The sequence below is a fragment of the Arvicanthis niloticus genome, chromosome 3 (assembly GCF_011762505.2).
Source record: "Arvicanthis niloticus isolate mArvNil1 chromosome 3, mArvNil1.pat.X, whole genome shotgun sequence".
Classification (NCBI taxonomy): Eukaryota; Metazoa; Chordata; class Mammalia; order Rodentia; family Muridae; genus Arvicanthis; species Arvicanthis niloticus.
This window is the reverse complement of record NC_047660.1, coordinates 66,204,221-66,216,758: the sequence shown is the minus strand read 5'-3', so window position 1 is coordinate 66,216,758 and position 12,538 is coordinate 66,204,221. Positions and strand designations below refer to the sequence as shown.

At 46.2% G+C, this 12,538-nt stretch overlaps 1 protein-coding gene and 1 long non-coding RNA gene across 2 annotated transcripts in view; one reads left to right on the top strand and one right to left on the bottom strand.

Annotated features, from left to right (window-relative positions):
- LOC143441726 (uncharacterized) lies at window positions 1–6,363 on the top strand. The gene is made up of 3 exons (XR_013109367.1): window positions 1–820; window positions 1,686–1,784; window positions 5,885–6,363. It is a non-coding gene; the product is annotated as an uncharacterized LOC143441726 (long non-coding RNA).
- Window positions 6,364–10,996: 4,633 nt separating this feature from the next.
- Window positions 10,997–12,538, bottom strand: part of LOC117706018 (olfactory receptor 10G3-like) — a 4,308-nt gene continuing 2,766 nt past the window's right edge. Inside the window, exon 2 of the mRNA XM_034498825.2 lies at window positions 10,997–12,538. This exon is cut by the window's right edge and continues 292 nt beyond it. Within this exon, the coding sequence (XP_034354716.2) occupies window positions 11,878–12,538 (661 nt within the window). The 3' untranslated portion in view covers window positions 10,997–11,877.

Genomic DNA, 12,538 nt, shown 5'->3' with positions numbered 1-12,538 from the left:
GAGGTTACGGTCACAGCCTAAATAAAAGACAGACCCTTCCTTACCTTCCACCCTTCTTTCTCTCTTTCTCCTCTTTGTCTCCGTCCCCCCTTCCCAAAAAACCTCTACCACGTTGAACTGCTTTGGCTTGGTGTGGTTTGTCCGGACACGAGTCGCAATTCCAACACAACATTGGTACTGAAACCTGGGACCCAGCGGTGCCCACCAGCAGCTGCTGTGGCAGTCGTGGCGCCCAGCACAGGGGGACCAGTGCCGGCGGGAATTGTGACCGATCGCGGCCACGTGGACCGTCGCCTGGCAGGCTGCTACAACTGACCACAGCCTGCAACCTCAGCTGCTGTGCAAGTCGGCTTGCCTCCTCTGCTCAGCTGCAACCGGTGCTGGCGGAACCTGCCTATCCGAGGAGTTTCCCTGCCTGAGGAGTTTCCCTGCCCGGTCCAGCCCAGCCTAGCCGGGGGAGCAGCGAGACACAGGAGTTCGCCAGGACCCGGCAGGCAAGAGCGGGGAAGGACACCCGCGCCACAGCTGCAACCTGCACTGGAGGAACTTTTTGGAACTTTAGCTGCGCTGCTGTCTGAGAAGCCGCCTGGAGCCGGGAAAGAGTGCTCTCTGCCCCAGCCCCACCTCAGCCTCGCTGCAGAAACAATGCCACCAGCTGGCCACTGTGGGATTCACAGACTTCCACCACGTGAGCTGCCAGTTAATTTTTAAAAACTCCAAGAGGTCATCCAGGAAAAACAGGAAAATCCATCTCAGTTTTTAGAATGCCTCACAAAGGCTTTATTGCAGTATACTAATCTGGATCCTAAAAACTCAGAAGGTAAGCAACTTCTGATGACCTATTTCTTTTCCCAGAGCTACCTTGACATAAAAGCCAAACTTAAAAAGCTAGAGAGGGGGCTCCTAACTCCACAGGCAGAGGTTTTAGTACTGGCCTCCAAGGTATACCATAAGAGAGATGAGAAAGCCCACAAACAAAAATCCCATATGCTGGCACAGGCTGTGCAACCAGCCCCTGCCATTGCCCCAGACTCCTCCTCTTCTAAGGCTCAGAGACCACCAGGTTTCTGCTACAAATGTGGTCAACAAGGTCATTGGGTGAGATCTTACCCTAATTTCTGCAAGCCAAAGGGGCCATGTCCTAGGTAGGTACCATCAAGAGGGACATTAGGCTGTTGACTGCTCATGTTGCACAGAACAGAGGGATATCATTCCCAGAAAACCCTCCAGCCTATTTCCTAGGCTTGGGTATGGATGACTGAAGAGGCCCGAGCTCCCTTGATCTGACCATTGCCATCACTAGCAGGGAGCCCTGGGTAGCCATTGTGCTATATGGGTGGCCCATCTCCTTCCTCTTGGACACTGGGGCCACTTAGTTGGTCCTGACGGAGTTTTGGGGACCCACTTCCCCCTCTCATTCCCTTATTGTCTGGGTAGGAGGACAACCTTACTTTCTTTACCAGACCCCACCACTTAGTTGTATTTTTAGGGGTGTACCTCTCACCCATTCCTTTTTGGTAATACTGACATGTCCTGTCCCCTTATTGGGAAGGGATCTTTTAGCTAAGTTTGGAGCCTCTATTTTCTTTGCTCCCCCATTCGCCTAAACCCAAGCTTGCCAGCAGTTCCTCTGCTCCTTCTAGCCAGTCAACCTACTAACATTAACATATTGTTTCTTTTACCAGCTTCTCATGTAGATCCCCGAGTCTAGGACATCCAGAACTCCTAATGAATGTTGCTAAACATCATTCTCCTATTGTCATCCAGTTACTGAACTCTACCAGGTACATAACCCTCAATACCCTCTCTCTCTCCAGAGCATCAGGGGACTTAAGCCTATCATTTCTGACCTCTTAAGGAAAAAAAACTTCTTTGCCCCACCTCTTCGCCCTTTAACACCTTTAACCTTTAACCTTTAACACCCCTATACTAGCAGTTAAGAAACCTAACACCTGGTTAAGAAACCTATCACCTGGTTCAAGACCTCAGACACATTAATTCTGCAGTCCTTCCCCTCTATCCTGTGGTTGCTAACACAATGCTTTCTACCATCCCTTAGGGACTTCCCATTTCTCAGTCCTAGATCTCAAGGATGCATTTTTCTCTATCCCTCTAGACACCCAGTCACAGAACATATTTGTCTTTACCTGGACAGATCCTGACACCCATTTCTCTACCTGGACTGTTCTACCTCAGGGATTAGCTCACACCTATTTGGCCAGGCCCTGGCTTCTGACTCACTGTCTGTGTCTCTCCCTAAATCTAAGATTGTATATTACATGGATGACATTCTTCTCTGTAGCCCCTTTCTAGAAATTAGCCAAGCTGACACCTCTGCTTTTCTAAATTTCCTTTCTAGTTGAGATTACAGGGTCTCACCTTCTAAAGTCTAACTGTTCACTCCTCAGGTCATCTATTTGGGACTAACAATTACTCCAACCCACCTTAGATAGAAAGAATCTGATTCAGTCTCTGTTCTTTCTACAAGGAAGAGATTTTTTTTTTTTTTTTAATCATTCCTAGGAATAGCTAGTTTTTTACATTCCTGGGTTCCTTCCCTTTCCCTACTTTCTCACCCTTTATATAATAAAGCAGTGTTAGGCCCCATCCATGAATCTCTTCTCAAAGCTGTTATCAAGCCTTTTCAAAGGCTCCAACAAGCTTTCCTTAAGAACTTACACCTCCCTGACCTGGCTCATCCCTTTTCCCTCTATGTAACTGAAAAGGAGGGATTTGCCCTTGGAGTCTTAGGTTATCAACTGGGACCCTCTTTTGCACCCATAGCATACTTGTCAAAAAATAAAACTAGATCTAACCATCCATGGATGGGCACCTTGTCATACCTTAGCAGCTGCTGAACTCTTCATTCAAGAATCAAACAAAACAAAACAAAACAACAACAACAACAACAACAACAACAACAACAACAACAAACTAGCCTATAATTGTCTTCTCTTCTCATAACCTGTCACAGCTCCTAATTTACAAAGACTTACAGACTGTACCTCCCTCCAGAGTTCTTTCTTTTCAGGTAGCACTAATAGAAGACTGCACCTTCCAATCATGCCTGAGTCTTAATATTTTCAATCTTTTTCCTTGACCAAATACAAACCACTCCCTATTTCACTCCTGCACTGGAACTTTAGAGGAACTATTACCTCATCCCTCACACATACAGGAGGGCACATTGTCTCAGGCCATCTATACTCAGTATACAGATGGAAGCTCCTTTCCATGTGAAGGGGCCAGGAAAGCTGGCTATGCCATAGTGTCAGACACAGAGGTGGTAGAGGCACAGGCCCTTCCTGCTCATACCACCAACCAACAGGCTGAACTAATAGCCCTTACCTGTGCCTTCCAGCTGGCACAGGGATAATCCCTCAACATCTATACAGATTCCAAATATGCTTTCCATATCCTCCTGTTCCACCATGCTATCTCGAAGGAGCGCAGGTTACTTACCACTAAAGGAGGCTCAGTAACTAATGCAAACCAAATTATGGCCATGCTAAAGTCCTCCCATCTCCCCACAGCTATTGGCATTGTCCACTGCAGATCCCACCGGACACATGACTCTATTGTCTCCAAGGGAAACAACTGAGCTGATGAGGCAGCTAGAGCTTCAGACCTTAGGGGTCTAGACTCATCTCACCCTCCCCAGGACATTCTCACACTGCAACCCACATCCCCACCTACACCCCCTGACACTCGTCAAACTCTGTCCTATCTTCACCAACTCTTTCATCCTAATAGCCAATGGTTGGTTGTCTTATTTTGTTAAAACCCACCGACAGTCTACTCCTGAGGACTTAAGTTTCTTAAAATCTATTACTGTTTCTTGCAAAATCTGTTAGATGTCAAACTCCAACTCAAGGTATTGTAGCACCTCCTTTCCTACCCATCAGGCTAGAGGTTTCCTTCCTGGAACTGACTGGCAACTTGACTTCACCCACATGCCCACTGTCAAATGTGCCAAGTACCTCCTGGTCTTGGTGGACACCTTCTCAGGCTGGGTTGAGGCTTTTCCCACAACTAACAAAAGGTCTCAGACAGTCTCTGATCTCCTCCTCCGAGAGATCATCCCCAGATTTGGTGTCCCAGCCCTCCAGTCAGACAATGGTTCTGAATTTACTTTCCAGATTTCTCAAATTCTTTTTTTTTTTTTTTTTTTTTTTTTTGGTTTTTCAAGACAGGGTTTCTCTGTGTAGCCCTGGCTGTCCTGGAACTCACTCTGTAGACCAGGCTGGCCTCGAACTCAGAAATCCGCCTGCCTCTGCCTCCCAAGTGCTGGGATTAAAGGCGTGCGCCACCACCGCCCGGCGATTTCTCAAATTCTATCTAAGGCCCTAGACATCCCCTGGCATTTTCACATTCCCTATCACCCTCAATCTTCAGGTAAGGTAGAAAGAACTAACCACTCTTTTAAAACCACTCTTGTCAAGCTGTCACAGGAACTTCATCTTGATTGGGTAAAACTCCTACCTTTGGCTCTTTTCAGGCTATGAGCTCTCCCCAAGCAGCCTCTCTCCTCATCTCACCCTTTGAACTCATGTATGGACATCCGGTCCTAACTCCTGGTCTTTCACCTAAATGATCTCCCCTCCCAGACCATCTACTCACCCCATTACTTTGTCACTTCCTTTCTCTCCTATGGAACTTTGCTGACCACCATCTATCACGACCACACACTGTCTCCTGTTCACTGCCTGTCAACATTGGAGACCAGGTCCTTCTATCCCCTTCAGACCATTGGCCCTCACCACTCTCTCCTAAATGGCAGGGCCCTTTTAAGGTAATTCTTGTGACCCCTACAGCTGCTAAACTCGAGGAACTCTCTCATTGGGTCCATCTGTCTCACCTCAAACCTTTCATTCCTCTACCTATGATACTTCTTCATTCACGTTGACCCTAACAGGACCATGCTCTGTTAAGCTCCAGAAGATGTTGAGACCACCCACCTTGTCTCCAATCCCAGAAAATGAGACTCCACTTTGGCTGTCAAACTTGACCTCAATGGATTAGAGATGGGCTTCTCATCCTCCTCCTGCTGTTCATTTCCATCCGGGGTAGCCCTTACATCTGGAGATTCGAGGTTCAAACTGGTTTAAGGCCTCTGGGACACATTCTGTAGGAGTGCTAAACTCCCTAGACTGCAATAGAACCACAACCCTTGATACGTCATCTCTGCCACAATGCCCTGCAGTCCAAAATATGTCAGTCCTTTGTGGCACTCAGGTATATCATCGCCTACCTGCCAGCTGGTGAGGAGTTTGCACGTTGGTACTCCTTTTCCCTGAGCTAGGAGTAATCCAGGAAAATGAGCCCCTGCCAGTTTCAGTTGTAGATATGATAGCTGCCCAACGTAAGAGGGCAGTTCAGGTGGTGCCACTTTTGGTCGCTGCAGGAACAGCCATAGGTGCTGGTACTAGAACTTCAGGGATAACGACTTCCATGACCCAATATGATAAATTCACTTCCAAGCTTGACAGCAGTTTTCAAAAAATGTCTGAAACCATGTTTACTGTCCAGAGACAGATCGATTCTATGGCAGCTGTGGTGCTTCAGAACCGATAGGGGCTAGATGTCCTGACAGCTAAAGAAGGTGGTCTTTGCCTGTTCCTCCAAGAAGAGTGTTGTTTCTATGTCAACCAATCCAGGATAGTGAGAAATAAAATCCAGGAGCTACAGTCAGACATACAGAATGTCAGGGAACATGAGGCCTCCAGTTTTGGGACTTTAGAAAACACTATGTGGAAGTGGATACTCCCTTTCATAATGTCTCTCCTAGTCATCTTCCTGGTGTTATTATTTATGCCTCATTAATCTTGTTTCTGCATTCTTTCAACGACAAATGCAAAAGATTTCTAACCAAACTATTAATCAGTTCCTGTTACAGGATTACCAGCCGCTGTTCACAGAGGAGCCTGATGTGAATGTTTAACAAGTGGACCCTGATAGTGAAAGTCAGCTACACCCCAAACTTGACAACGCCCCCCAGACAGCAGGAAGCAGTTTAAGGACATGACGCCCCTTTTTGCCCTATTCCCTTTCATCGTCGGCTTCCCCTCCCTTTGTTCCCCCTTCTCTTTATGATAAGAAAAAGGGAGGTATGTTGGTATTAGGAACCGGATTGGCAGATGTCTCCAAACTCAGGAATGTCACACATAGGCACACAGGACAGCATCTGTTGCCATGGCAACCACATACATTCCCAGAGTCCACTTCCCACACTTACCTGTGAGCAGGTCACAGCCTAAATAAAAGGCAGACCCTTCTTCACCTTCCACCCTTCTTTCTCTTGTCTTTCCCTCTTTCCCCCCTTTGTCTCTGTCCCCCCTCCCAATAAACCTCTGCCACGTGGAACTGCTTTGGCCTGGTGTGGTCTGTCCTGGATGAATGTGAGCCGCCATTCCAACACAACAGACTGTAGGTGAAGGCCTAAGTATGGTCAAGAGCTGAGCACTTAGGTGGAGATTAGGGTGGCTGGCAGCATCAGGGAAGGAGGTTGACACAGCTGTGAAGAATGTGGAACTGGGCTTGTGGAGTCATTCCTTTATTCCGTTTTTCAGTGAGGAGGTGTTGAGGGAAGGAGGGCAAATGGGGTTTCCCAGCTTGCGCTGGGGCGAGCAGGGGTTCCAGCCCTCTTTGGATATTGGATCACCCATTTAGATCAGGCCAGACAGTTGATGTAGCATTCCCCTTCCCCCCCCTCCCCCCGCCCACAGGAGCATGCAGGTAAGTCGGTCAAGGGCCCTTCAGTTTTGCAGGGCCATTGAAGCTTATAAGAATATTTTTAAGTTTATAAAAAGAGATAAGTTTTAGAGAGGTTAGCATTATTCATTGTTTGTAATCTGTATTGAAATCCACATTGTAGAGAAGGCAGTAGACTCACACCTTCATGTCGTATTTAGAGGCTTGGGAAATGATTTTGGGTTAAAAGCATGAATAGTCTTTAAGATGAGCTCAGGGAAGACAAACCTTCCATGGAATAGGAGCCTATGCGGGCAGCAGAAAATTTCAAGATCATGGATGTTAAAGTTAAGAGTGCCCTCTGGTGGCCATTTAGACTAGTTACTGAAGCCAGGAGATAGAACTAAGGCGTTTTGGGATCGAAGTCTGAGACGGTCAGAATTTGGATAAATTTCATAGCAGGCACCCCAAGGGTGACTGAGGGTTGTGTTTAGACCCAGCCTTGCCCATTTCCAAGCCTGTGCTGGAGACATGAAGACTATGACGCAGCATCCTTCCCACATGATAGTTTGTCGTTGAAAAGTTGGGGTGGTGTTGGTGCCGGTGGAGGAATAGCTCTGGAAAGGACATCTCTGAAATCAAGGCTCCCAGAACACAGACTGTCTTTGTTCCAGAAAGGGATGGTTTGCCCTAGCACAGCTGTGACTCTTGGTAGAGTGTTCCAGGGGTCCTGGACTAAGAAGAGGCACCCTGGTACCTCTTAAGCTGTGACTGGGAAATGGCAGTTTACCCCAAGTCGAAAGTTGATCATGTCAGGTAGGGAGGTGGAAAGAGAGAGGAGTAGTCCCCAAGCACCTGGAACCAGCCCACCAGGCACAGGCTCAGTTTGTCCAGGGTTTTGGCATCAAGATGATAGGCTTTTTTCCTCCCTAGGTGCTACAGATGTAGGCCAGATTAGACCAATAAAAAGTAGATAAAGACAGGTTTATTAGGTGCTGCTCCTGGGCAGGTTCATAAGTCCCAAAGGACTGGGCTGAGGAAGTCATACATTAGGGTGGGGAACTTTTATAGACTGTAGCAAAGGGTGATGACTTGTCAGCCACAGCTGGGCTTGTGCCCAAGTATGGTCAAGAGCTGAGGAGTTAGGTGGGGATTAGGGTGGCTGGAAGCATCAGGGAAGCAGCTGTGACAAGAATGTGGAACTGGGCTCTTGGAGCCATTTCTTTGTTTGGAGTTTTTCAGTGTGGGTGGGATTGGAACAATTAGGGCTGATGGGATTTCCCAACTTGTAGTGGGGACAGCATTGGTTCCAGCCCAACAATAAGGGCTCTATTAGCAGCAGAGATAGAAGCTATTCATGTGATACTTTGGAAAAAAATATGGCTGCTTTCTGCCTCTGTCCTGAGAACTTACCTGAGGCTTAAAAAAAAGTAACAGACCAATTTCTTTGATGAAAGAGATTTCAATATAGCATAACAATGAGCTTGTGAAATGATAATTATGAATGATTGCTTTCATGCATACTTAAGATGAAACTGCAATAAATAGTACAGGAAGAAATGAAAGAAAAGTAATTTAGAGAGGAAAAGAGCACTAGAAAGCTAAAGATTGCAGTAAAATAATGTGCTGAAAAAAACATTTGTTAAAAGATGCTAGCACCATGATGACCTCCCTGTTGGTGTGAGCATGGGAGAGCTACAGGAGAGATGACCTGGCCATGTCCATCTGACCAACTCAGCTTCTTCCCAGGCCCAGGTCTGAGTTGGCCCACCCCAGTATCCACCTCATCTTTGAGCTGCTAGAGTATGTGAAGGGGCAGGTCCTGCAGAACCATAGCCACAGGATCTCCATGACTCAGGGCAATGGCAGGATATCTTAGAGGAGTCTTGGTGATGATCCAGTGTTGATGGTGCAGCAGAAGCCACAGACTGATGACTCACTGCAATGAACATTTACTAGTGAAGATGTTTGGGCTATACTGTGTGACACACGACAGTTTCTATTTTTAACTTTAATCTTTTATTTTCTTTTGGTGTGGGGGTTACAAGGGTGGAGGGTGAACATGGAAGGACTTAGAAACAAGTGGGCTTGGGGTGCATACTTGGGAAATTCACAAAGAATAAGTAAAAATTACGTTAAAAATGATGTCAGCATTACGAATGAGAAATCTTCCACTCTGCGCTGGACATGAGAAAAGGGGGCCTCAGGGCAGGACTTTACCCAGTAAGGTTACAGTCCAGGTGATTCTTGATCTTAGAAATAAGCTGCATCTAAAAGCCGATGCAACTTTGGTCCAGAGGACCAAGGGCCATCCCAGGCTGGCAGCTGTTCTCAGCACTGCATTCTATATGGGATTGATTTCGGAGGTGTGAAAGACACAAGATTCAGGGGATCACATATCCTTCCTCCACAGTTTCAGAGAGGCCAGGCAACATGTGGAAGAGGACAGTGATCTCTCAGAGCCTCTTCACAGAGAGCCTCTTCCACACAGCTCAGATCAGCTCTGATGCTATTCGTTGGTTCAGCTGGTCTCTATTTCTTCCATGTAACTCAGTTTGTCTCAGAGTGCCTCTCAATAGTCCTTACAGCGTATACATCCTCGGGGATCGAGGACCCAGTAGATATAGTCAGTTTCAGGGACTTCCTGGAGCCTTCGAGCTACTTACTTCCTGAGCTGAACTAGCTTTCTTGCAGGATGGAATGCTTCAACTACTTTAGAGCATCCTGTTGTTTAAGGAGCTTCCCTCCAAGACAGAAAAGGCTTTAATCTTGGAGGAAATGCTACAGGACAGTTATCTTTCAGTTTCTTGTCCTCTTTCCCATTTTGGACTCTAATCCTTTGGAACTGTAAGTCAAATGAACACTTTCTGAAGTTGCTTTTGGTGTTGCTACTTATCATAGCAACAAAAACGTAACTAATTCATACAGCAAATGCTTTTCCATTCTAGGCCCTTCAACTAATTTTTACCTCTATTTAGAAAGCTTTATCCTGGGAGGATCATAACTATACCTTAAAAACAAAACCACTTTGCATTTGGGAAAATTTCAAGAATGCATGAGTGAATTGTAAAACAAGTCTGTTTATTAACCCACACATGAACACAATGTGATTGGTCCTTTTATCTCTACTCTCTCCCCTCTCCACACTGTGACAGGGCTTTGCTGTTTAGGCTATTCTTGGACTTGTAGCAATGGCCCTTCCTAGGCTTCCAGAGTGCCGGGGTCACAAACACATACTATCATGCCCCCCTTTTCACCTACCCTCTGTAAGTGCTGATGCTGAAGGTTTGAGCCACCACCCTTGGCTCTTCACATTTGGTTAGTGTGTGGTGCATGTGAACCACACAGTCATGCTGTGACAAATGACTTGACCACTCATCATTGTAACGATGGTTTTGTTTTGTTTTTCAACAAAACAAAATAGGGTTTCTCTGTGTAGATCTGGCTATTCTGGAACTCACTCTGTAGACCAGGCTAGCCTTGAACTCAGAAATCCCAGAGATCCAACTGCCACTGTCCTGAGTGCTGGATTAAAGACATATGGCACCATTGCCTGGCTGTAATGATTCATTAATTGTGAAATTCACAGTGACAATAGAAATTACGATGATCAGTCAGAAAAGAGGAAAAAGAGGTATAACTTGTGTTCTTTGGGTAAACTTTTTGCTTTACTAGCTACAAACTTCAGTTTATTTTTTTTATAATTTATTATTCATCCACTGTTGTAGAGATTTAAGATAGTTTATAAGGAATATCGTGGCAAGAGGAATCTGATACTTGGTGGATTGTCTGTTTTCTGAGCAAAACACTGAGGATCAGCTGTCATCTAAGGGAGAAGGTGGGTTTCTGCCTCTTTGAACAATTAGATAAACTAGTGAGTCTTTTGGGTATGAACAACTATAGGAATAAACTTGCCTGAGAGAGTTTGCACTGTAAGCACTGAGACTGAGCACATGGCTAGAGCCACTATCCATATTGAAAAGCTAGAGGACAAATCAGAGGCACAGAGGGAAAAAGAGAGGTGCAGGTGCTAATGGACCCAAACCAAAGATCTCATGAAATTCCCTCACACTTTTAGGCCCTGGCAGCTCAGGAAAAGCCTGCTCATCTGGCACCCATAGACCACGAAGTGCTCCTTTTGACTAGTTATGCTGGCGCTCTGATCCATTTCCTAGTTTTCTCTCCATGTAACATTTCACATTGGCCTTTGTCTTTGGGCATTTGGAAATATATCCTTGAGATATTTGAAGAGACCCCCATTGCACTCTTTCTTATGGGACATTTAATTTGAAAAAGAAAAGCACCATTTCAAGAGAAGTTTTATTCTTTTAGCAGGCAAGAGTCCTCTTCATCCATTCACCTACATGGAGTGGCCTTAGGAAGTCCCAAGTCAGGCTTGTTTGTTGGGGACCCCGCAAACATCCATAGTTCCTTGTCTAACACTAGATGTTAAGGTGTATATTGAACTGCAAACTGTGGACTATCGTAGAAGGGCTTGACTAATGATGGCCAGGACACCAAAGGTTCACTGGATGGCTTTAGAATGTTAGTCATCTGGATACATAAATATGTTGCCCTTGTTAAGGTTTTGGTTGGTATGGTAAGACATCATGACAAAAGTCATTTTTGTGGGTAGGGAAAACGTTAATTTAGCTGATAGTTACATGTCAGGGTAGGAACTCAAACCTAGCGGCAAGAGCTAGTGCAGATTCCATAGAGAAGTACTGCTTACTGGCTTGCTTAGCCTGCTTCCTTATAGAACCCAGGAACAAGAGCCTAGGGGTGGCATCACCCATAGTGACCTGGGCCTTCCCACATCAATAATCTATCATGAAGATATATAGGTTTCCAGTCTGATGGAGTCATTTTCTCAGTTGAAGTTCCTACTTCCCATATGACTCTAATTTGTGTCAGGTTGAAAAAGAATCTAGCCAGCACACATACCATCTTTGGCATCTTATAGAGTGGCTCAGTGTTACCATCTACTTCTATGGCAGCTGGAGCTGTTTATCTGGAGGAGAAACTAAGAACGGCTGGGAGGTTGTGCTTTCCCTTCATGTATGCTCCATCTCATTGTATGGATCTGTGTGGCAGACTCCATCAATGAGAAGAAACAGGAAGCCTCACTGAAACCTAAACACAAGACTGAGTGGAAACCTGGGTGTCTCCTCAGAAGAGAAGAGGTACTCAGACCTCACTCTTAGTGCTTTGGCCTCCTACTATTCTCCTCAAGGCCAACTTTACCTCCTGGTTCCTCAGAGTGTAGATGAGGGGATTGAGGAAAGGTGTGATGGCTGTGGGGAAGAGAGCAGCTGCTCCATCTAGGGTGCTGTGGCTGTCAGGTCGCAGGTAGGTGAAGGCACAGGGCACATAGTACACGGTCACCATGGTTACATGAGCTCCACATGTTGAGAAGGCCCTTCGCCTTCCATCAGCTGTGCGGATTCTCAGGATGGCCCGAATGATATAGATGTAGGAAAGAAGGATCAGGGAGAAACAACTGGCAACCACCACTCCAATGTCCACAAAAGTCACCAACTCATTGACTGTGGTATCTGCACAGGCTAGTTTCAGAACTGCAGGAATGTCACAGAAGAAGTAATCCACCTGGTTGGGACCACAGTAGGGCAAGCGGAAGGTTAGAATGGCTTGGATTGCTCCATGGATTGAGCCAGCCACCCAAGCTCCAGCCACCAGCAAGGTACTCAGCTTAGCAGACATGAGGACTGGGTAACGCAGGGGTTGGCATATGGCCAGGTACCTGTCATAGGCCATTGTGGTGTAGAGATAACACACAGTACTGCCCAAGAAGTGATAGAAATAAAGTTGGGCCACACATCCCCCAAAT